Below are 26372 nucleotides of genomic sequence, written 5' to 3'. Positions count from 1 at the left end.
ATGTTATGCTAACAATTAAGACGTTAGCAAACAGGCTAGACAGCCAAATGTTATGCTAACAATTAAGACGTTAGCAAACAGGCTAGAGAGCCAAATGTTATGCTTAACATTAAGACGTTAGCAAACAGGCTAGACAGCCAAATGTTATGCTAACAATTAAATCTAGCTAGGAGGAGCCCATGCTATTAGTATCATTATCATCAGGCTAGCTAACAAGCTCCTAATGAAAAGTGACCCTGAAATCAGTGTTCAGCGAGCGCATGATAAATGGTCAGGTCCTCCACTAGGAAATCACTCCACTTAACTCCTCTGACCAGTTAGGTTCAGCGACCGAGCAGCCCTAGGTGCTACGGACAGGTGACATGACAGGAGATACAACTGGCTGGGTAGAGGGGAATGGGGGTTGGGCTGGGTAGAGGGGAATGGGGTGGGCTGGCTGGCTGGTAGAGGGGAATGGGGTGGGCTGGCTGGCTGGCTGGGTAGAGGGGGATTGGCTGGCCGGTGGGAGAGAGAGAGGTAGAGAGAGAAAGAGTGAGGGGGAGGGAGAGAAAGAGTGAGGGGGGAGAGAGAGAGAGAGAGAAAGAGTGAGGGGGGAGAGCGAGAGAAAGAGTGAGGGGGGAGAGAGAGAGAAAGAGAGACAACAGGTCTCTGGTAACGCGGATCCCTCCTTCCAAAGTGCTGAACTGAGTCAGAACACGACTGGAGCCAGGACCCGCCTCCCCTTTTCAAAGCACAAATCAAAATCCACTTCTCAGCCCAACACCAAACCTTTCTAATTGAAGTACAGAGCGGCTGCCCATACATCAGCAAGCCTTACTCTAAATGAAAGCAGTGCCCTCTGGGTAGATGAGGATGATATATTACACCCATCCAGACTATAACCCACCTCCTGCTCAGTTCAACCAAGGGAGCCTTGCACCATACTTCTACTGATCTTCCATCTCCCTCCCTACCTCTCTTCCTCCCTCCATCCATCTCTCCCTCCCTTCTCCAGGAGTCCAGAGATTCATAAGAGCCATTTGTTTAATAATTCTATTTAGTTTATGTCTAGTGTGTGTAGTACACACACACACACACACACACACACATTCAGATTTAGTTAGTCCTGGTTGGTTCCAACAGGAAGCTGCCGCAACACGTTGGAGGTATCAATATACTGATGGTCAGAGGAAACGAGGGAAGACAAGAAGGGGGAAAAAGCCGTGGAGAGGGAGGAGGAATGAGGCTCGAACACTGTGCGCAAGTGTGCAAGGCAGAAAAGCGAGTGAGCGAGCAAGCGAGAGAGAGAGAGAGAAACAGCACTGATGATCGACGCCAGGCTGCCACCACTCTGTAGCGGTGAGTGGCTGCCAACGACGAAAGCTTCAGAATAACATCCCTGGCTTTCCTGCTCGTCGTTTCTCTCTGCCACTGCCTGCCTGCGTCGTTAGCTGGCTGCTCGGGACGCCCAGAGCCTATAGGAGAAGAGCAACACTCTGATCGCTGCAGTGGGCTGTGTTGCCACCACACCACGGACCGACTAACCCAACGGCTCCCTGCCTGCCATCAACAAGTTAGGGACTGGACGGTGAAGGGAATGACCCACCCCCAACCAAGAGGGGCACCATTTGATCCTCAATTAACCAATTGAGCTGACATCATTGCAGTGGAAGACGAAGGAACCAACAAAAAGCAGGGGAGGGGGGGTGGGGGGGGGGGGGTTGAACAGCAGCGAGTGCCAGGGCGCTTTGGATACAAATCAGCAACCTTAAAAAATATATATAAACTATTGATAAAATAAAATGCACCCTTCTTTTTTTGTTGGATAAATGTGGGATTAAACGACACAAGGAAAGAATAAACGAATAGAAACCGACAACATCGACATGGGATTTGTGATTTTGTTTCAATCGGGAGGGCTTAAGAGCAACGCCGCCACTTCACCACTTCAGGAAGAGAAGAGCCCGGGTCCTTTTGTGATTTCTACTCAAAAGGGCTTTTCTATCCTCCCTTTGGAGTCGTGTTGCGTCTGGCTGCTTTGGGAGTCCGCTGTGGAAAGGACAGTTGAATGCAGCCTCCGCCGTGCACAAAAGAATGGGTAAGTTATCCTCTTTTATCCAGAGAGTCTGGACCTGAATAGGAAACAGAGTGAAAAGGAGGGGGGGGGGGGCTGAGAGCTAGTAGGGGTGTTGAAGGCTTGTCTACTTCCTTCCAATGTCATTCCTCCTCTTCTCTCTCTACTCCATTTTCCTTTGGAGGGGGGGGGGGGGCAAGTCGTGATTTCTGATTACATTAAACGACCAACTGACGTGTTGTATAACAGAAAAAAAATCTAATATATATATATATATATATATATATATATATATATATATATATATATATATATATATATATATATATATATATATAGACATTGGTATGGCACATCCTTTAAAGCAAATTCTTAAAGAATGTTGAGTCAGCTGAACCAAACATTTTTTTTAAATCTACTGAATCAAAACTGATTCTAGAAGCAGAGAGACGAGGAAAGAACATTCATTAAAAATATATATTTAAAAAAAATAACCTGCAGATCTTCTTTGTCGAATCATAACCAATTACGACAAGTCAGCGTAAAGGGAGGAGAAGGAGCTGAAGGGAGAAAAGTCCTCCACATCACTGCTTCCTGTATTAATACAGAAGCTTCACGTGTAACAGAATCCTTTCAGGCAGGTTATTCTTCATCTCCCTTCCTTCCTTGACCACCGTCAAAGTAAACTCTGAACACCTATGTCATGTACACAGCAGTGATGCTACGTGGTCGTTGATATTTGAAATTCAGGAATACTGAGGGGGTGGGGGGGTGGAGACGGAGAGAGAGCGAGAGAAAGATGAGAGAGTGCGAGAGAGAGAGCGAGAGAGAGCGAGAGAGAAAGAAAGATGAGAGCACGAGAGAAAGATGAGCGAGCGAGAGAGAGAGAAAGCGAGAGAGAGAGGAGAAGCGAGAGAGAGAGAGAAAGCGAGAGAGAGAGAGAAAGCGAGAGAGAGAGAGAAGCGAGAGAGAAAGCGAGAGAGAGAGAGAGAGAAAGCGAGAGAGAGAGAAAGCGAGAGAGAAAGCGAGAGAGAAAGCGAGAGAGAAGCGAGAGAGAAAGCGAGAGAGAAGCGAGAGAGAAAGCGAGAGAGAAAGCGAGAGAGAAAGCGAGAGAGAGAGAGAAAGCGAGAAAGCGAGAGAGAGAGAGAGAGAGAAAGCGAGAGAGAGAGAAAGAGAAAGCGAGAGAGAGAGAAAGAGAAAGCGAGGAGAGAGAAAGAGAAAGCGAGAGAGAGAGAGAGAGAGAAAGAGAAAGCGGAGAGAGAGAGAAGAGAAGCGAGAGAGAGAGAAAGCGAGAGAGAAGCGAGAGAGAGAGGGCAATAAAAGTGTTACCACCACAGATCAGCAGTATGTGTACTGCAGAGATTAGCTTTCCCTCCCATTGGTTGATTTTATTATCTTTAAACCCCCCAGGTTTCCATTCAAGGTGGCCATTGGTGGGACCTGCACCAACGGCATTGTGCCTGTGTGTGTTCAGCATGCTGCTGTGCCTGCCGTCTCCTGCGTCATGCACAACCTGCCCCCAGAAATGCCGCTGCGAAGACCAGCAGTTCTACTGCGACACCCAAGGACTGGAGGCGCCCCCGGACGGCGTTGACAGGGGGGCCCTGGGGTTATCACTCCGCCACAACAGCGTCGCTGAACTGAGCCCGGACCAATTCTATGGCTTCTCCCAGCTCACCTGGCTCCACCTGGACCACAACCAGATCACCACGGTGCAGGAGGACGCCTTCCAGGGGCTCTACAAACTCAAAGACCTCAACCTGAGCTCCAACCGGATCACAACGCTGCCAAACACAACCTTCATCCACCTCATCAACCTACAGATCCTGGATCTGTCCTTCAACCTGATGACTGCGCTGGAGCCTGAGCTGTTCCATGGCCTCCGCAAGCTGCAGATCCTCCACCTGCGCTCCAACTCGCTGCGCACCACCCCCGTCCGGGCCTTCTGGGACTGCCGCAGCCTGGAGTACCTGGGTCTGTCAAACAACCGGCTGCGAAGCCTGGCCCGGAACGGCTTCGCTGGCCTCATTAAACTCCGAGAACTCCACTTGGAACACAACCAGCTGACTAAGATCAACCTGGCTCATTTCCCGCGCCTGGTGGCTCTGCAGTTTCTTTATCTACAGTGGAACAAGATCTTCAACCTGACCTGCAACATGGAGTGGACCTGGACCACGCTGGAGAAGATGGACCTAACGGGGAACGAGATCCGGGTGCTGACCCCGGACGTGTTCGAGACGCTGCCCAACCTGAAGATCCTCCTATTGGATAACAACAAGCTAGGCAGCCTGGACCCTCTGGTCTTGGATATGTGGCGGTCTCTAGGTACCGTGGGGCTGTCCAGCAACCTTTGGGAATGTACCAAAGGGATCTGCTCCCTGGCCACTTGGCTTAGCACCTTCAAGGGGAGGTGGGAACACTCCATCCTGTGTCACACCCCCGAGTACGCCCAGGGCGAGGAGATACTGGATGCCGTTTATGGATTCCAACTTTGTCTGAATTTTACGGCGCCGCCACCTGTCGTCTTGACCACAACCACTTTGTCAACGATCACGGACTCGTCGACAGGCACGACGGCGGAGGTCACCAGCTCTCTGTTCGGAGTAATGAAGCAGACACCCACACAGGGCTACTACGGGGATTTGGGGCGCTTTACGACCGTAACGACAACGACCGCCGCGCCGCGCACCGCCCTGGCAACCACGGTGGAGGGCGGGGGTGGAGCGGTAGTGGGAGTCCCCGAGGACTTCTCGGAGACGGACAACACGGTCCTAACCCAGAGGGTGATCATCGGAACGATGGTTCTTCTGTTTACCTTCTTCCTCATCATTTTCGTTGTGTTCATCTCACGGAAGTGCTGCCCTCCTACCATGCGCAGGATACGCCAGTGCTCGGCCATGCAGAACCGCCGCCAGATGAGGACCCAGCAGCGGCAGCAACTGGCGGACCTGGCCACGCAGGTACCCTATAACGAGTACGAGCCCAGCCACGAGGAGGGAGCGCTGGTTATCATCAACGGCTACGGGCAGTGCAAGTGTCAACAGCTGCCTTACAAAGAGTGTGAAGTATAAACTATGTATTTTCCCTGCAGCAGCAGCAGCATATGGGCTGTTGACCATTTCAAACAATACAGAGTTTGTTTCTTGCTCCCCCCCCCCCCAGTTTATACAACAACAAAATACTTTCTACTCGTTAGCTCTGAGAAATCAATGCGATTAGTATATTAAGTGGGAGAGTTGATGCCTGGTGGGTGGGTGGAATGGACAGCGAAGAGACTGATGATGAGGATGTAGTAGGAATAGTCACCATTTATTTTTATATGAATGCAAGATTGTTCATATCAGATGGCTGTGGGCAAATCAGTCTCCACAGGAAGAAGAGAAGAAGAAAAACCCCGGTAGACAGATGTGTCACCACATTACTATCAGTCACTATGTTCCACAGCACCAGAGAGAAGAAGATGACATCTTTAGCCAAGGTGTCTGGAGACTAATCCCTCTTTACTACGAGACGGTAAGGCTACAGGTACATGGTCCATATCATTTCCAAGGGGGACATTCGATTATGATGAAATGTTTGTGTTTTTTTTAAAGATGCGCAGTAGCCACAGTCTGTCACCATCACAAACACTTGTTGGTACAGTAGCGAGTATATAAAAGGGGTTATTCAATTAAATGATTTTTTTTTGTTGTCACATTTGTTCTTTTTTTTTTTTGTAAATTTACTATGAATATTGAATAAATGTTTATTTATGTCACAATCTGAATTAAATCTCCAATGGAAAATTGAATCTAAAACATTACTTTGTTGCAATTGATGTTCCATAAATGTTCCTCCCTCTGGATCCAAACAGGACCTTTCCATTCTGGTCCTTGAACACTCATTAGCCTTTTTGTCTTAATTTGATTCGATGAAGTCCATTGCCAAGCCATCTAAAAGCTTAGCCCTGTACGTGTGGGAATGTCCCAGCATGCCCCAGTACCTGCTTAGCCCTGTACGTGTGGGAATGTCCCAGCATGCCCCAGTACCTGCTTAGCCCTGTACGTGTGGGAATGTCCCAGCATGCCCCAGTACCTGCTTAGCCAAATCGTCTACAGTATCTATGACATGTGGAGATGTATCAGACCATGTAAACACTTCCCCGTCATCAGCCACACTATAGTATTAAAGAGATTAGTGTAACGATGTGTGGACAGATACCAGCATGCTCGCTGACAGAAACTGGTAGCCACAGCGTAACCTTTTTCTACTGCAATAGTTCACCAGGAGCCAGACACACTCGGTAGAAGTGTTTTTTGGAGAGGTAGTATCAGATATCTAAGCTAGTACAGAGAGAGATTAATGACGAACAATGAAAAACCCATTCTGCTCTGCAGTCTCTCTCCCTCTCATGCCGAAAATACATTTGTCCCAGGAGGAGTCCCAGTCGTATTAGAGCTCCCAGCTAGCCAAGCCTCCATGGAACAGCACAGACCCTAATCAGCTCTGACAGCGTCAACATTGAACCAATTAAGAACAGGCAAAAAAATAATGTAATATTCTGTCTCCCACACCAGTGATCCAAGCAAAGATTTAGCTTGCTACTGCTGCTGCCAGTCAGTCGGCCACGCAAAAAAAACAGTCGGTACAAACATACATCATCCTTCACTCAACACGGCCAACTAGGGCATTTATCTACATACCACCAATCCTGCTCTTGTGAGAGACTGTCAGGCTGACATTTCCCTTCCTTGGAAAGAGGGGGGGGACAGGCAGAAAGGAGAGGAGGGGGACAGGCAGAAAGAAGAAGAGGGAAAGGCAGAAAGGAGAGGAGGGGAGGGGGACAGGCAGAAAGGAGAAGAGGGAAAGGCAGAAAGGAGAGGGGGGGCAGGCAGAAAGGAGAGGAGGGGAGGGGGACAGGCAGAAAGGAGAAGAGGGAAAGGCAGAAAGGAGAGGAGGGGAGGGGGACAGGCAGAAAGGAGAAGAGGGAAAGGCAGAAAGGAGAGGAGGGGAGGGGGACAGGCAGAAAGGAGAAGAGGGAAAGGCAGAAAGGAGAGGAGGGGGACAGGCAGAAAGGAGAAGAGGGAAAGGCAGGAAGGAGAGGAGGGGAGGGGGACAGGCAGAAAGGAGAAGAGGGAAAGGCAGAAAGGAGAGGAGGGGAGGGGGACAGGCAGAAAGGAGAAGAGGGAAAGGCAGAAAGGAGAGGAGGGGGACAGGCAGAAAGGAGAAGAGGGGGACAGGCAGAAAGGAGAAGAGGGAAAGGCAGAAAGGAGAGGAGGGGAGGGGGACAGGCAGAAAGGAGAAGAGGGAAAGGCAGAAAGGAGAGGGGGGGCAGGCAGAAAGGAGAGGGGGGGCAGGCAGAAAGGAGAGGGGGGGGCCAGGCAAAGGACAGGAGGGGGCCAGGCAAAGGACAGGAGGGGGGGGGGCAGAAAGGATAGTTTGGGGGGTGTACTACTACTAAACAAAAAGAAACAGAGGGGTGTCTGCACACAAACATTGAGTTTTACAAGAGAGGGTTAAACTCTTGAGAGTCTCCCCTGAGGATTAATGCTGCTCCTGTGATCAGCAAACAGAGCGGGCTCAGGGCTCAGGGCTCAGGGCTGCGGGCTCAGGGCTGAGTGCTGAGGGCTCAGGGCCGAGAGCTCAGGGCTAAAGCAGAGGAGGGTGAGAGGCAGGTTCAGGACACATTGGTATGCAGCACAGAGAGGATGTGTATTAGCATCAGACCAAAGCAGCCGCCACTGCAGCTCCCCTCTCTCCTCCTCCATCTGCAGGTCTTTCTGTGCTCTGTTTGGAAGGTAGGGGGCAGGGAGAGAGGAAAGGAGCACCCCTCTCTCCCCCTCCATCTCCAGGTCTTTCTGTGCTCTGTTTGGAAGGTAGGGGGCAGGGAGAGAGGAAAGGAGAATGAGGAGGAGGGAAGGAGAGGTGGGGGGGGGGGGGGTGGTAGAGGGTAAGCGAGGATAGACTTGCAACCAGGTGGTCATGTCTTGGCTTATAATGAGCATTCTTCCCCAGGCAGGTCATGATATTCTATGGGATTAAGACCAACAGGACATGTTATTCTATGGGGTTAAGACCAAAAGGACATGTTATTCTATGGGATTAAGACCAACAGGACAGGACATGTTATTCTATGGGGCTAAGACCAACAGGACAGGACATGTTATTCTATGGGGCTAAGATCTACAGGACATGTTATTCTATGGGGCTAAGACCAACAGGACAGGACATGTTATTCTATGGGGCTAAGACCAACAGGACAGGCCATGTTATTCTATGGGGCTAAGATCTACAGGCCATGTTATTCTATGGGGCTAAGATCTACAGGCCATGTTATTCTATGGGGCTAAGACCAACAGGATAGGTCATGTTATTCTATGGGGCTAAGACCAACAGGATAGGTCATGTTATTCTATGGGGCTAAGATCTACAGGCCATGTTATTCTATGGGGCTAAGATCTACAGGCCATGTTATTCTATGGGGTTAAGACCAACAGGATAGGTCATGTTATTCTATGGGGCTAAGACCAACAGGACATGTTATTCTATGGGGTTAAGAAACAGAGGAGTGGTGGGGGGGAGCAGTTGTGCCTCCCAAAACTGCACCCTATCCCTTACACAGTGCACCAGTTTAGACCAGAGCCCTATGGGCTCTATATAGGATATAGGATAGTGTGTCATTTGGGACAGATAGTGTGTCATTTGGGACAGATTGCAGCATGACAAATAGTGTCATCACCTTTAGGGCTGGGACAACAATGAGGAGAAAACATCCCTTTAGGGCTGGGACAACAACGAGGAGAGGGGAGAGTAAGGAGGGCTGGGACAACAACGAGGAGAGGAGAGGGGAGAGTAAGGAGGGCTGGGACAACAACGAGGAGAGGAGAGGGGAGAGTAAGGAGGGCTGGGACAACAACGAGGAGAGGAGAGGGGAGAGTAAGGAGGGCTGGGACAACAACGAGGAGAGGAGAGGGGAGAGTAAGGAGGGCTGGGACAACAACGAGGAGAGGAGAGGGGAGAGTAAGGAGGGCTGGGACAACAACGAGGAGAGGAGAGGGGAGAGTAAGGTCCCCTCCTAGAAAAACTCTAATCAAAACAAAAAGAAAGCAAGTGAAAGAGAAAATGATAACAGTTTAGGAATTAGACTCCCGGTTTGTTCTCTTAGAGAAGAAAACGGGTGTTTGGAAGTCCTCCATCTACAAAGATGTGGAAATGCCTTAGAATAGACAAAGACTCTTGATTGAAGTGACTGGGGATAGGAGGAGAGGAAGGATGGCCCCAAGAGGGCGCTATGAAGTGTCATCGGTGTTGAAACAGGCAGTTTTCTGACGGAGCCGAAAGGAAAACACAAGGCCTTTTCAAACACAGTGCAAAATAAAGGCAATATTATACCATTTGGGATGCAGTCCTACACACTGTCAACAGTGACGTGGTCTGACTAGGAGTCCTACACACTGTCAACAGTGACGTGGTCTGACTAGGAGTCCTACACACTGTCAACAGTGACGTGGTCTGACTAGGAGTCCTACACACTGTCAACAGTGACGTGGTCTGACTAGGAGTCCTACACACTGTCAACAGTGACGTGGTCTGACTAGGAGTCCTACACACTGTCAACAGTGACGTGGTCTGACTAGGAGTCCTACACACTGTCAACAGTGACGTGGTCTGACTAGGAGTCCTACACACTGTCAACAGTGACGTGGCCTGACTAGGAGTCCTACACACTGTCAACAGTGACGTGGTCTGACTAGGAGTCCTACACACTGTCAACAGTGACGTGGTCTGACTAGGAGTCCTACACACTGTCAACAGTGACGTGGTCTGACTAGGAGTCCTACACACTGTCAACAGTGACGTGGCCTGACTAGGAGTCCTACACACTGTCAACAGTGACGTGGTCTGACTAGGAGTCCTATACACTGTCAACAGTGACGTGGTCTGACTAGGAGTCCTATACACTGTCAGTGACGTGGTCTGACTAGGAGTCCTATACACTGTCAACAGTGACGTGGTCTGACTAGCAGTCCTACACACTGTCAACAGTGACGTGGTCTGACTAGCAGTCCTACACACTGTCAACAGTGACGTGGTCTGACTAGGAGTCCTACACACTGTCAACAGTGACGTGGTCTGACTAGGAGTCCTATACACTGTCAACAGTGACGTGGTCTGACTAGGAGTCCTACACACTGTCAACAGTGACGTGGTCTGACTAGCAGTCCTACACACTGTCAACAGTGACGTGGTCTGACTAGGAGTCCTACACACTGTCAACAGTGACGTGGTCTGACTAGGAGTCCTACACACTGTCAGTGACGTGGTCTGACTAGGAGTCCTACACACTGTCAACAGTGACGTGGCCTGACTAGGAGTCCTACACACTGTCAACAGTGACGTGGTCTGACTAGGAGTCCTACACACTGTCAACAGTGACGTGGTCTGACTAGGAGTCCTACACACTGTCAACAGTGACGTGGTCTGACTAGGAGTCCTACACACTGTCAACAGTGACGTGGTCTGACTAGGAGTCCTACACACTGTCAACAGTGACGTGGTCTGACTAGGAGTCCTACACACTGTCAACAGTGACGTGGTCTGACTAGGAGTCCTATACACTGTCAACAGTGACGTGGTCTGACTAGGAGTCCTACACACTGTCAACAGTGACGTGGTCTGACTAGGAGTCCTACACACTGTCAACAGTGACGTGGTCTGACTAGGAGTCCTACACACTGTCAACAGTGACGTGGTCTGACTAGGAGTCCTACACACTGTCAACAGTGACGTGGTCTGACTAGGAGTCCTACACACTGTCAACAGTGACGTGGTCTGACTAGGAGTCCTATACACTGTCAACAGTGACGTGGTCTGACTAGGAGTCCTACACACTGTCAACAGTGACGTGGTCTGACTAGGAGTCCTACACACTGTCAGTGACGTGGTCTGACTAGGAGTCCTACACACTGTCAGTGACGTGGTCTGACTAGGAGTCCTACACACTGTCAGTGACGTGGTCTGACTAGGAGTCCTACACACTGTCAACAGTGACGTGGTCTGACTAGGAGTCCTACACACTGTCAGTGACGTGGTCTGACTAGGAGTCCTACACACTGTCAACAGTGACGTGGTCTGACTAGGAGTCCTACACACTGTCAACAGTGACGTGGTCTGACTAGGAGTCCTACACACTGTCAGTGACGTGGTCTGACTAGGAGTCCTACACACTGTCAACAGTGACGTGGTCTGACTAGGAGTCCTACACACTGTCAACAGTGACGTGGTCTGACTAGGAGTCCTACACACTGTCAACAGTGACGTGGTCTGACTAGGAGTCCTACACACTGTCAACAGTGACGTGGTCTGACTAGGAGTCCTACACACTGTCAACAGTGACGTGGTCTGACTAGGAGTCCTACACACTGTCAACAGTGACGTGGTCTGACTAGGAGTCCTACACACTGTCAACAGTGACGTGGTCTGACTAGGAGTCCTACACACTGTCAACAGTGACGTGGTCTGACTAGGAGTCCTACACACTGTCAACAGTGACGTGGTCTGACTAGGAGTCCTACACACTGTCAACAGTGACGTGGTCTGACTAGGAGTCCTACACACTGTCAACAGTGACGTGGTCTGACTAGGAGTCCTACACACTGTCAACAGTGACGTGGTCTGACTAGGAGTCCTACACACTGTCAACAGTGACGTGGTCTGACTAGGAGTCCTATACACTGTCAACAGTGACGTGGCCTGACTAGGAGTCCTACACACTGTCAACAGTGACGTGGTCTGACTAGGAGTCCTACACACTGTCAACAGTGACGTGGTCTGACTAGGAGTCCTACACACTGTCAACAGTGACGTGGTCTGACTAGGAGTCCTACAGACTGTCAACAGTGACGTGGTCTGACTAGGAGTCCTATACACTGTCAACAGTGACGTGGTCTGACTAGGAGTCCTACACACTGTCAACAGTGACGTGGTCTGACTAGGAGTCCTACACACTGTCAACAGTGACGTGGTCTGACTAGGAGTCCTACACACTGTCAACAGTGACGTGGTCTGACTAGGAGTCCTATATACTCAGTGACGTGGTCTGACTAGGAGTCCTACACACTGTCAACAGTGACGTGGTCTGACTAGGAGTCCTACACACTGTCAACAGTGACGTGGTCTGACTAGGAGTCCTACACACTGTCAACAGTGACGTGGTCTGACTAGGAGTCCTATACACTGTCAACAGTGACGTGGTCTGACTAGGAGTCCTACACACTGTCAACAGTGACGTGGTCTGACTAGGAGTCCTACACACTGTCAACAGTGACGTGGTCTGACTAGGAGTCCTATACACTGTCAACAGTGACGTGGTCTGACTAGGAGTCCTACACACTGTCAACAGTGACGTGGTCTGACTAGGAGTCCTATACACTGTCAACAGTGACGTGGTCTGACTAGGAGTCCTACACACTGTCAACAGTGACGTGGTCTGACTAGGAGTCCTACAGACTGTCAACAGTGACGTGGTCTGACTAGGAGTCCTACATCACTGTCAACAGTGACGTGGTCTGACTAGGAGTCCTACACACTGTCAACAGTGACGTGGTCTGACTAGGAGTCCTACACACTGTCAACAGTGACGTGGTCTGACTAGCAGTCCTACACACTGTCAACAGTGACGTGGTGTGACTAGGAGTCCTACACACTGTCAACAGTGACGTGGTCTGACTAGGAGTCCTATATACTCAGTGACGTGGTCTGACTAGGAGTCCTACACACTGTCAACAGTGACGTGGTCTGACTAGGAGTCCTACACACTGTCAACAGTGACGTGGTCTGACTAGGAGTCCTATACACTGTCAACAGTGACGTGGTCTGACTAGGAGTCCTACACACTGTCAACAGTGACGTGGTCTGACTAGGAGTCCTACACACTGTCAACAGTGACGTGGTCTGACTAGGAGTCCTACACACTGTCAACAGTGACGTGGTCTGACTAGCAGTCCTACACACTGTCAACAGTGACGTGGTGTGACTAGGAGTCCTACACACTGTCAACAGTGACGTGGTCTGACTAGGAGTCCTATATACTCAGTGACGTGGTCTGACTAGGAGTCCTACACACTGTCAACAGTGACGTGGTCTGACTAGGAGTCCTACACACTGTCAACAGTGACGTGGTCTGACTAGGAGTCCTACACACTGTCAACAGTGACGTGGTCTGACTAGGAGTCCTACACACTGTCAACAGTGACGTGGTCTGACTAGGAGTCCTACACACTGTCAACAGTGACGTGGTCTGACTAGGAGTCCTATACACTGTCAACAGTGACGTGGTCTGACTAGGAGTCCTACAGACTGTCAACAGTGACGTGGTCTGACTAGGAGTCCTACACACTGTCAACAGTGACGTGGTCTGACTAGGAGTCCTACACACTGTCAACAGTGACGTGGTCTGACTAGGAGTCCTACACACTGTCAACAGTGACGTGGTCTGACTAGGAGTCCTACACACTGTCAACAGTGACGTGGTCTGACTAGGAGTCCTATATACTCAGTGACGTGGTCTGACTAGGAGTCCTATACACTGTCAACAGTGACGTGGTCTGACTAGGAGTCCTACACACTGTCAACAGTGACGTGGTCTGACTAGGAGTCCTATATACTCAGTGACGTGGTCTGACTAGGAGTCCTACACACTGTCAACAGTGACGTGGTCTGACTAGGAGTCCTACACACTGTCAACAGTGACGTGGTCTGACTAGGAGTCCTACAGACTGTCAACAGTGACGTGGTCTGACTAGGAGTCCTATACACTGTCAACAGTGACGTGGTCTGACTAGGAGTCCTACACACTGTCAACAGTGACGTGGCCTGACTAGGAGTCCTATACACTGTCAACAGTGACGTGGTCTGACTAGGAGTCCTACAGACTGTCAACAGTGACGTGGTCTGACTAGGAGTCCTACAGACTGTCAACAGTGACGTGGTCTGACTAGGAGTCCTACACACTGTCAACAGTGACGTGGTCTGACTAGGAGTCCTACAGACTGTCAACAGTGACGTGGTCTGACTAGGAGTCCTACACACTGTCAACAGTGACGTGGTCTGACTAGGAGTCCTACACACTGTCAACAGTGACGTGGTCTGACTAGGAGTCCTACACACTGTCAACAGTGACGTGGTCTGACTAGGAGTCCTATATACTCAGTGACGTGGTCTGACTAGGAGTCCTATATACTCAGTGACGTGGTCTGACTAGGAGTCCTATACACTGTCAACAGTGACGTGGTCTGACTAGGAGTCCTACACACTGTCAACAGTGACGTGGTCTGACTAGGAGTCCTATATACTCAGTGACGTGGTCTGACTAGGAGTCCTACACACTGTCAACAGTGACGTGGTCTGACTAGGAGTCCTATACACTGTCAACAGTGATGTGGTGTGACTAGGAGTCCTATACACTCAGTGACGTGGTCTGACTAGGAGTCCTACACACTGTCAACAGTGACGTGGTCTGACTAGGAGTCCTACACACTGTCAACAGTGACGTGGTCTGACTAGGAGTCCTACACACTGTCAACAGTGACGTGGTCTGACTAGGAGTCCTATACACTGTCAACAGTGACGTGGTCTGACTAGGAGTCCTACACACTGTCAACAGTGACGTGGTCTGACTAGGAGTCCTATACACTGTCAACAGTGACGTGGTCTGACTAGGAGTCCTACACACTGTCAACAGTGACGTGGTCTGACTAGGAGTCCTACACACTGTCAACAGTGACGTGGTCTGACTAGGAGTCCTACACACTGTCAACAGTGACGTGGTCTGACTAGGAGTCCTACACACTGTCAACAGTGACGTGGTCTGACTAGGAGTCCTACACACTGTCAACAGTGACGTGGTCTGACGGAAGTCCTACACACTGTCAACAGTGACGTGGTCTGACGGAGTCCTACACACTGTCAACAGTGACGTGGTCTGAATAGGAGTCCTACACACTGTCAACAGTGACGTGGTCTGACTAGGAGTCCTACAGACTGTCAACAGTGACGTGGTCTGACTAGGAGTCCTATACACTGTCAACAGTGACGTGGTCTGACTAGGAGTCCTATATACTCAGTGACGTGGTCAGACTAGGAGTCCTATACACTGTCAACAGTGATGTGGTCTGACTAGGAGTCCTACACACTGTCAACAGTGACGTGGTCTGACTAGGAGTCCTACACACTGTCAACAGTGATGTGGTCTGACTAGGAGTCCTATACACTGTCAACAGTGACGTGGTCTGACTAGGAGTCCTACATACTGTCAGTGACGTGGCCTGACTAGGAGTCCTACATACTGTCAGTGACGTGACCTGACTAGGAGTCCTACATACTGTCAACAGTGACGTGGTCTGACTAGGAGTCCTACATACTGTCAGTGACGTGGCCTGACTAGGAGTCCTACATACTGTCAACAGTGACGTGGTCTGACTAGGAGTCCTATACACTGTCAACAGTGACGTGGTCTGACTAGGAGTCCTATATACTCAGTGACGTGGTCAGACTAGGAGTCCTATACACTGTCAACAGTGATGTGGTCTGACTAGGAGTCCTATACACTGTCAGTGATGTGGTCTGACTAGGAGTCCTATACACTGTCAACAGTGACGTGGTCTGACTAGGAGTCCTACACACTGTCAACAGTGATGTGGTCTGACTAGGAGTCCTATACACTCAGTGACGTGGTCTGACTAGGAGTCCTATACACTGTCAACAGTGACATGGTCTGACCTCGGAGTCCTATACACTGTCAACAGTGATGTGGTCTGACTAGGAGTCCTATACACTGTCAACAGTGATGTGGTGTGACTAGGAGTCCTATACACTCAGTGACGTGGTCTGACTAGGAGTCCTATACACTGTCAACAGTGACGTGGTCTGACTAGGAGTCCTACACACTGTCGACAGTGATGTGGTGTGACTAGGAGTCCTATACACTCAGTGACGTGGTCTGACTAGGAGTCCTACACACTGTCAACAGTGACGTGGTCTGACTAGGAGTCCTACACACTGTCAACAGTGACGTGGTCTGACTAGGAGTCCTACACACTGTCAACAGTGACGTGGTCTGACTAGGAGTCCTACACACTGTCAACAGTGACGTGGTCTGACTAGGAGTCCTACACACTGTCAACAGTGACGTGGTCTGACTAGGAGTCCTACACACTGTCAACAGTGACGTGGTCTGACTAGGAGTCCTACACACTGTCAACAGTGATGTGGTCTGACTAGGAGTCCTATACACTCAGTGACGTGGTCTGACTAGGAGTCCTATACACTGTCAACAGTGACATGGTCTGACCTCGGAGTCCTATACACTGTCAACAGTGATGTGGTCTGACTAGGAGTCCTATACACTGTCAACAGTGATGTGGTGTGACTAGGAGTCCTATACACTCAGTGACGTGGTCTGACTAGGAGTCCTATACACTGTCAACAGTGACGTGGTCTGACTAGGAGTCCTACACACTGTCGACAGTGATGTGGTGTGACTAGGAGTCCTATACACTCAGTGACATGGTCTGACTAGGAGTCCTATACACTGTCAACAGTGACGTGGTCTGACTAGGAGTCCTACACACTGTCAACAGTGACGTGGTCTGACTAGGAGTCCTACACACTGTCAACAGTGACGTGGTCTGACTAGGAGTCCTACACACTGTCAACAGTGACGTGGTCTGACTAGGAGTCCTACACACTGTCAACAGTGACGTGGTCTGACTAGGAGTCCTACACACTGTCAACAGTGACGTGGTCTGACTAGGAGTCCTACAGACTGTCAACAGTGACGTGGTCTGACTAGGAGTCCTACAGACTGTCAACAGTGACGTGGTCTGACTAGGAGTCCTATATACTCAGTGACGTGGTCAGACTAGGAGTCCTATACACTGTCAACAGTGATGTGGTGTGACTAGGAGTCCTATACACTCAGTGACGTGGTCTGACTAGGAGTCCTACACACTGTCGACAGTGACGTGGTCTGACTAGGAGTCCTACATACTGTCAACATTGATGTGGTCTGACTAGGAGTCCTACACACTGTCAACAGTGACGTGGTCTGACTAGGAGTCCTACACACTGTCGACAGTGACGTGGTCTGACTAGGAGTCCTATACACTGTCAACAGTGACATGGTGTATAGGACCTCGGAGTCCTATACACTGTCAACAGTGATGTGGTCTGACTAGGAGTCCTATACACTGTCAACAGTGATGTGGTGTGACTAGGAGTCCTATACACTCAGTGACATGGTCTGACTAGGAGTCCTATACACTGTCAACAGTGACGTGGTCTGACTAGGAGTCCTACACACTGTCGACAGTGACGTGGTCTGACTAGGAGTCCTATACACTGTCAACAGTGATGTGGTCTGACTAGGAGTCCTACATACTGTCAACATTGATGTGGTCTGACTAGGAGTCCTACACACTGTCAACAGTGACGTGGTCTGACTAGGAGTCCTATATACTCAGTGACGTGGTCTCACTAGGAGTCCTATATACTCAGTGACGTGGTCTGACTAGGAGTCCTATATACTCAGTGACGTGGTCTGACTAGGAGTCCTATATACTCAGTGACGTGGTCTGACTAGGAGTCCTATATACTCAGTGACGTGGTCTGACTAGGAGTCCTATATACTGTCAATTTCCAGCAAAGAGGGAGAAAAAATGCGTAAGTTCTTCTTGGTCAAATTAAACCAGATCATGAACAACATGCCAGTGTTTTACAAGACAGAGAAGAGAGAGAGGGGAGAGGAGAGGGGGACATGTCCCAAATGGTTCCATATACCCTTAACAGCTCACTACCTTGGACACTTCTTCAGGGACTAAGGAGCCATTTGGTACACAGAGCCGAGCAGAGCCCAGTAGGAACTAGGTCTTAAGAGCAGAGCAGGAACTAGGTCTTAAGAGCAGAGCAGGAACTAGGTCTTAAGAGCAGAGCAGGAACTACTTGTTAACAGCAGAGCAGGAGGCAACAGGTGTTCCAACCATCCATCCACACAGCAGCATAATGTTTCAGTCAAACAACTCAAATGGTTTAGGAGTCGTCGTTCCGTTGTAGTTGGTCCCAAACTAAGCCATGTCATGCATTCCCATTTTGATGTCTCTGGAAAAAAATCTATTTGGATTTTAATATTTTCTATCAAGGCTAATTACTCTGCTTTACTGTCGTCCCATAATGTCTTGCATGTTCCAAGAAACCAGTCCGAGCTGATTTCAGTCTTAATGGCATTCAGATAAAAACAGAAGCCTTATTTCTAAATGAAATGGCCCACGGACAGACAGGATGGATAAGAGAGACAGTGTATAGTAGTATATATTTCAGGGGAAGGAAGGAAAGAAGTGTTGGCATACATTTGCCATCACTTAAAGATTACAGCTTGTTAAATGGTGACCGAAATTAAGCCACAATTTGTAGAAATGTGCTTCCATTTGCACATTCGGACTGTCAAATAAAACATGTGGGTTGTTTTCTTGTCATACTCTAGCAGCTTCCCTCTCGCTCCCCTCTAGCAGCTTCCCTCTCGCTCCCCTCTAGCAGCTTCCCTCTCGCTCCCCTCTAGCAGCTTCCCTCTCGCTCCCCTCTAGCAGCTTCCCTCTCGCTCCCCTCTAGCAGCTTCCCTCTCGCTCCCCTCTAGCAGCTTCCCTCTCGCTCCCCTCTAGCAGCTTCCCTCTCGCTCCCCTCTAGCAGCTTCCCTCTCGCTCCCCTCTAGCAGCTTCCCTCTCGCTCCCCTCTAGCAGCTTCCCTCTCGCTCCCCTCTAGCAGCTTCCCCCTCGCTCCCCTCTAGCAGCTTCCCCCTCGCTCCCCTCTAGCAGCTTCCCCCTCGCTCCCCTCTAGCAGCTTCCCTCTCGCTCCCCTCTAGCAGCTTCCCTCTCGCTCCCCTCTAGCAGCTTCCCTCTCGCTCCCCTCTAGCAGCTTCCCTCTCGCTCCCCTCTAGCAGCTTCCCTCTCGCTCCCCTCTAGCAGCTTCCCTCTCGCTCCCCTCTAGCAGCTTCCCTCTCGCTCCCCTCTAGCAGCTTCCCTCTCGCTCCCCTCTAGCAGCTTCCCTCTCGCTCCCCTCTAGCAGCTTCCCTCTCGCTCCCCTCTAGCAGCTTCCCTCTCGCTCCCCTCTAGCAGCTTCCCTCTCGCTCCCCTCTAGCAGCTTCCCTCTCGCTCCCCTCTAGCAGCTTCCCTCTCGCTCCCCTCTAGCAGCTTCCCTCTCGCTCCCCTCTCCTCTAGCAGCTTCCCTCTCGCTCCCCTCTAGCAGCTTCCCTCTCGCTCCCCTCTAGCAGCTTCCCTCTCGCTCCCCTCTAGCAGCTTCCCTCTCGCTCCCCTCTAGCAGCTTCCCTCTCGCTCCCCTCTAGCAGCTTCCCTCTCGCTCCCCTCTAGCAGCTTCCCTCTCGCTCCCCTCTAGCAGCTTCCCTCTCGCTCCCCTCTAGCAGCTTCCCTCTCGCTCCCCTCTAGCAGCTTCCCTCTCGCTCCCCTCTAGCAGCTTCCCTCTCGCTCCCCTCTAGCAGCTTCCCTCTCACTCCCCTCTAGCAGCTTCCCTCTCACTCCCCTCTAGCAGCTTCCCTCTCACTCCCCTCTAGCAGCTTCCCTCTCACTCCCCTCTAGCAGCTTCCCTCTCACTCCCCTCTAGCAGCTTCCCTCTCACTCCCCTCTAGCAGCTTTCCTCTCGCAGCTTCCCTCTCACTCCCCTCTAGCAGCTTCCTTCTCACTCCCCTCTAGCAGCTTCCTGATAACCTCTGTGCCAAATTAATGGCCTTCGCTCCCCGTTTCTATTGTAAAATGTACAATTCCACATCTGTAAAGTGGATAAGATGTGGCAAAACTTTTCTTCCTTAAAAACATATATTTATAAATAAAAATGGTTACAATTAACTTCTTCGGTCTGATCCCTAACCCTAACCCTAACAGATATGACAGCTGGTTTCACAAAATAGGGGCTGGGTTTGAGTGAAAGAGCGGGAAGACTGAGGGACAAAGGAAGAAGCTGTGCTATCGTAAATACAGTATCTTATGCATTCTAAATTACCGCCCATTTGGAAAAGGAAAATGCAATAAATATTTACTCTGAGCTGCACTTCAATAGGTTGGTGGTAGATGGAAGGCCGTGTTGCCAAACAGAGTCCTTTGAAGAATGTCTCTGGTGGTCAATTGGATATGTTGTAGTAACGTCGTTGTGTGGTAGACGGGATACTCTGTCTGTTCCTTCCTAACCTGCAGCAGCGGTCGCTAACTCAACAGCTAGGAGGTATCACTTCTGTAGTGAATAAGAGTTCAAAGTTCATACCATTCTCAACCAGAGCTCACACTGAGGTTGGCTTAGTTCTGTAGTTGACATGTTGGTCCTTTTAACGCAGAGGCTGCAGACTTCATGTACTTGGAACAGGGGGTTACATTTTCGTCAAGTATTTATATAGTGGAGCGAGAAGGGTGTGTCTGAAAAGTTGTATAACCCATGTCTCTTCACAGGGGCGGGCCACTGATTGAGTAGAGCTCATCCTTATGAAAACCCAAATCTCTCATTTGGAAGCAAAAATTAAATTTAATCCCATCACCGATAATTCTATATTAAAACATTTAAATTGAACAACAATTCCATGTGAATCCGATAACTCTGATGTGTAGACTTTCCACTGTAGAGTTTATGTCATCTTATCATTGATGAGAATGTCCCAGATGACAGCAGAACTGACATCATATTCATTAAGTACCACATATGTACATTTGTTCAATTGGTCGGTTTACCAGAATATAGTTCATTTCCCCCCACCTTCTGATGTTTTCAAAGGCAGTAAACCAACTGTTCCTAGGCCGTTATTGTAAATAAAAACATGTGTTCTTAACGGACTTGACTAGTTAAATAAAAAGGGTAAAATAAAAATTAAGAAAGGAATGTTGATCAACAGAATCGTCTATTACATAGAACTCTTCATCTTGTCCTGCAGGCTAAATATGTCGTAAAATGTAGACGATCCCTTCTTGTATATTAGACAACGGACATTAGAATCCCCACCCTGGTTTCTATATATTCTACAACAGGTGGTGACATTACAGTAGAGGGTTGTTTGTTATGAGAGAACAGATATTTCCGCAGGGTAAGGAGGTTAGAGATATCATTCCATGTCCAAAATCGCACCCTTGTTCCCTATATAGTGAACTAAATCCAAATGGTCCTCTGGTCTAAAGTAGTGCACTATATGAAAAATAGGGTGCATTTGGAAGGCAATCCCCCAAGTTTACATGCAGCCTGAATAACTCCCCATCAAGACGGACATTTGTGAGAGCCTTCTCCAGTCGAGCAGTTCCAACAACCACGATAAACATACAATGATTGACACCGGTTGAAAGTGATTATTTAACACAAAACAGAGAATGACAAGGAAAGACGTAAAGTACCTCAGGACACGTAAGCCTCCAGCTAAACTCTATTTCATTTGGGACATTTTTCTTTTAAGACTTATTTTCCTCCCCTCTCTTTTTGTTCTGCTTGTTATTGTGAAAGAGGGTCTTTCAGGGTGCCCGGCGTCCCTGTTCTGTTATGATGCAGGGCTCTGGAACATTCTACTAAGTGCACATTGGTTGTTGTGTACCTGTTATATCATTGGTGGATTTCAGAAGGACGGGGGATTGGGTGAGGCAGCATGACACAGCATAACACTGCTGTAAAGAAGATGACAAAGGATGTGTCCTAAATGCCAACATATTCTCTATCCCCTTTATAATACTCTCTATACTTTACCAGGGCCATAGTGCTCCGGTCTAAAGCAGTGCCCTATATAGGGAACAGGGTGCCACAACCTTAACCTACACAACAGGGTAAAGTCAGACTTAGCTAGCTAACCTACAAAACAGGGTAAAGTCAGACTTAGCTAGCTAACCTGCAAAACAGGGTAAAGTCAGACTTAGCTTGCTGACCTACACGGTAGGTGTGTGCAGTGAACACACATAACAGCAGCCACGGTGAACAATCACCATGGCTAATGTACCACATCCACCCTTCATGACAGACAAGGACAAAAAGGTAACTACTGAGCAATGCAATCCTGCTTCTTCAGACAGAGGATGGAGTCAGGCAGGGGAGAGAGAGAGTCAGCCTGCCGTTAGGAACATGGCACTACTCCCACGGTACTGAGTCATAAGGACTACCGAACAGCAATAAGATTGTTTTGTGTGTGTATATTGTACCTGTATGCCTAGTACTGAGTAGTAGAAAGGCTGGAGCGAGAGAAAGAGAATTCGTGATTGGTTGGTTCTAGCAGTGACCATGGTCAACGGTGACCTAAAGTATGTGATCAGAGGCACTGCCTATAGGCCTTTTATCTGGGGATGAGGAGGGGGATGAAGAGGAGGAGGGGGATGAAGAGAAGGAGGGGGATGAAGAGAAGGAGGAGGGGGAGGAGGAGGGGGAGGAGGAGGGGGATGAAGAGGAGAAGGAGGAGGGGGATGAAGAGGAGAAGGAGGAGGGGGATGAAGAGGGGGATGAAGAGGAGAAGGAGGAGGGGGATGAAGAGGAGGAGCAGGAGGGGGATGAAGAGGAGAAGGAGGAGGGGGATGAAGAGGAGAAGGAGGAGGGGGATGAAGAGGAGAAGGAGGAGGGGGATGAAGAGGAGGAGGGGGATGAAGAGGAGGAGGGGGATGAAGAGAAGGAGGATGAAGAGAAGGAGGAGGAGGGGGATGAAGAGAAGGAGGAGGAGGGGGATGAAGAGGAGAAGGAGGAGGGGGATGAAGAGGAGAAGGAGGAGGGGGATGAAGAGGAGGAGGAGGGGGATGAAGAGGAGGAGCAGGAGGAGGGCTGAATATGACAATGACTTATGGGTGAAGTGGTGCCTCTCGGACCAACTGACTCGAGTCCATCTCAGACACTACTATTTTATTTGTATGTAATCTTTCTTTAAACTAGTCGGTAGCTGGGGACCTATTGGCTCATGGAGGACGGCGGTGTCACTCTGCATTGCTGAACTTCTTCAGATTCAACAACCCAAAGCAAACTAACTAAAAAAGAAAGGTCCCATTTTAATTTGGTGTTGCCCCGTGTGTCAGGGGTTGGCCCATTTGGACAAGAGGTAAAAAAGGAGAGAGAAAAACTGTGGACGTAGATGGATTTCGCAGAGGCATCCGAGAGGATTATACAGTTCAGAGAAGGTTGAGGACTGATAGGATGTTTATCTTTAAACATGTGTCCAGTTCTGGGTTGACAGCATCTTTCCAATTAACAGTAAAGGTCAGATGTCAGTCACTGGAGAGGACAGAGTGTAGAAGAAGCAGAGCTAAGACTTTCCCAATATAAGAGAAGCCTTTTAAATGCTTATTCATTCCCATTAACCGCCGGATGTTCATTTGCTTCCTTCATTAAGAGAGTTGTGTTCATTTGCTTCCTTCATTAAGATATTTTTCTAAGAGAGTTAGAAAAATATGAAAAGGTAAATCAGACTGGCCGTGTGAAAAGGTAAATCAGTCTGTTGTTTTAGGTCTGATAGCGAGGGACAGGAAGGAAGGAAGGAAGGAAGGAAGGAAGGCAGAGGGGACAGGAAGGAAGGAAGGCAGAGACCGAGGGGGACAGGAAGGAAGGAAGGAAGGCAGAGACCGAGGGGGACAGGAAGGAAGGAAGGAAGGAAGGCAGAGACAGAGGGGGACAGGAAGGAAGGAAGGCAGATACAGAGGGGGACAGGAAGGAAGGAAGGCAGAGACAGAGGGGGACAGGAAGGAAGGAAGGAAGGCAGAGACAGAGGGGGACAGGGTAGAAGCTGAAGGACGGCAGAGACAGAGGGGGACAGGGTAGAAGCTGAAGGACACCGATTCTTCCCCGGTGCTCCTTGTCTGCCATTAGAGACGGCTGTAGCTGCAGAGACGGCAGCAGCATCTTTTCTTTCATTAGCCCGACCCAGTGTCGTTGGTTGCTCATCAAAGCCCTCTACAAAAAAGGAAGTGATGGCCGGGGTAGCTACGCAGCGCCATGATAGAGTAGAAAAAGGGAAGGAAGGAAGGAAGGCAGAGACCGAGGGGGACAGGAAGGAAGTGATGGCCGGGGTAGCTACGCAGCGCCATGATAGAGTAGAAAAAGGGAAGGAAGGAAGGAAGGCAGAGACCGAGGGGGACAGGAAGGAAGTGATGGCCGGGGGTAGCTACGCAGCGCCATGATAGAGTAGAAAAAGGGAAGGAAGGAAGGCAGAGACCGAGGGGGACCGAGGGGGACAGGAAGGAAGTGATGGCCGGGGTAGCTACGCAGCGCCATGATAGAGTAGAAAAAGGGAAGGAAGGAAGGAAGGCAGAGACCGAGGGGGACAGGAAGGAAGTGATGGCCGGGGTAGCTACGCAGCGCCATGATAGAGTAGAAAAAGGGAAGGAAGGAAGGAAGGCAGAGACCGAGGGGGACAGGAAGGAAGTGATGGCCGGGGTAGCTACGCAGCGCCATGATAGAGTAGAAAAAGGGAAGGAAGGAAGGAAGGCAGAGACCGAGGGGGACAGGAAGGAAGTGATGGCCGGGGTAGCTACGCAGCGCCATGATAGAGTAGAAAAAGGGAAGGAAGGAAGGAAGGCAGAGACCGAGGGGGACAGGAAGGAAGTGATGGCCGGGGTAGCTACGCAGCGCCATGATAGAGTAGAAAAAGGGAAGGAAGGAAGGAAGGCAGAGACCGAGGGGGACAGGAAGGAAGGAAGGAAGGAAGGAAAGAGATGCTTTTTATAATAGTGTTTTATTGAACTGAAGCTACAAACAAAACATACGGACATGTGTATCCCTACAACACCTAGGCCACACGCTCTCACAGGGCTCCAGGTTGAGGATAAACACACTTAAAACCCCTACCGACGGACATGTGTATCCCTACAACACCTAGGCCACACGCTCTCACAGGGCTCCAGGTTGAGGATAAACACACTTAAAACCCCTACCGACGGACATGTGTATCCCTACAACACCTAGGCCACACGCTCTCACAGGGCTCCAGGTTGAGGATAAACACACTTAAAACCCATACCGACGGACATGTGTATCCCTACAACACCTAGGCCACACGCTCTCACAGGGCTCCAGGTTGAGGATAAACACACTTAAAACCCATACCGACGGACATGTGTATCCCTACAACACAAACACCACACGCTCTCACAGGGCTCCAGGTTGAGGATAAACACACTTAAAACCCATACCGACGGACATGTGTATCCCTACAACACAAACACCACACGCTCTCACAGGGCTCCAGGTTGAGGATAAACACACTTAAAACCCATACCGACGGACATGTGTATCCCTACAACACAAACACCACACGCTCTCACAGGGCTCCAGGTTGAGGATAAACACACTTAAAACCCATACCGACGGACATGTGTATCCCTACAACACAAACACCACACGCTCTCACAGGGCTCCAGGTTGAGGATAAACACACTTAAAACCCCTACCGACGGACATGTGTATCCCTACAACACAAACACCACACGCTCTCACAGGGCTCCAGGTTGAGGATAAACACACTTAAAACCCCTACCGACGGACATGTGTATCCCTACAACACAAACACCACACGCTCTCACAGGGCTCCAGGTTGAGGATAAACACACTTAAAACCCCTACCGACGGACATGTGTATCCCTACAACACAAACACCACACGCTCTCACAGGGCTCCAGGTTGAGGATAAACACACTTAAAACCCCTACCGACGGACATGTTTATCCCTACAACACAAACACCACACGCTCTCACAGGGCTCCAGGTTGAGGATAAACACACTTAAAACCCCTACCGACGGACATGTGTATCCCTACAACACAAACACCACATGCTCTCACAGGGCTCCAGGTTGAGGATAAACACACTTAAAACCCCTACCGACGGACATGTGTATCCCTACAACACAAACACCACACGCTCTCACAGGGCTCCAGGTTGAGGATAAACACACTTAAAACCCCTACCGACGGACATGTTTAGAGGGGAGCAGAGAGATTTACGCAAAGGCCATTTATTCGGAGCCCTCTGCAGTAATAAGGCCTAGGTGAGAAGCGTCCCGGGCCTCTACATGGCTGTACCGGGCCTTACCCACCGGTTAACACCATGCTGGTTTTTCATTTAAATCAGGCTAATGGGTGGTCGGACTTGGCAATAATTACATTTAAAAATAAATGTAAAGATATAAATGAATATAATATAAATGAATCAGCATACTGCAGCCAAGCAGAGAAAGTGGTTGTGTGCAGCAGATTAGGATTATTAAAGTTAGAAAAAGGATTATCTGAAATGCTCTCCGAAGTCCAGGCCAAGGGGAGGCACCGGGACCGATGAGTCCAGACCAAGGGGA

At 49.7% G+C, this 26372-nt stretch overlaps 1 protein-coding gene and 1 pseudogene across 2 annotated transcripts in view; one reads left to right on the top strand and one right to left on the bottom strand.

The window, feature by feature from the left end:
- LOC109910219 (catenin alpha-1-like) overlaps positions 1-26372 on the bottom strand; it is a 248566-nt pseudogene that overhangs the window by 118512 nt on the left and 103682 nt on the right. The gene's annotated exons all lie outside the window — the stretch shown is intronic.
- LOC116354945 (leucine-rich repeat transmembrane neuronal protein 2) lies at positions 1164-6813 on the top strand. The gene is made up of 2 exons (XM_031797037.1): positions 1164-2077; positions 3464-6813. Exons 1-2 carry the CDS (start codon positions 2074-2076, stop codon positions 5122-5124), a joined length of 1665 nt encoding a protein of 554 aa, XP_031652897.1. The 5' UTR covers positions 1164-2073; the 3' UTR covers positions 5125-6813.

Source organism: Oncorhynchus kisutch, linkage group LG19, assembly GCF_002021735.2.
Source record: "Oncorhynchus kisutch isolate 150728-3 linkage group LG19, Okis_V2, whole genome shotgun sequence".
Lineage (NCBI taxonomy): Eukaryota > Metazoa > Chordata > Actinopteri > Salmoniformes > Salmonidae > Oncorhynchus > Oncorhynchus kisutch.
Note: the sequence above shows the minus strand (reverse complement) of the source record. Positions and strands in the feature narration are given on the sequence as shown.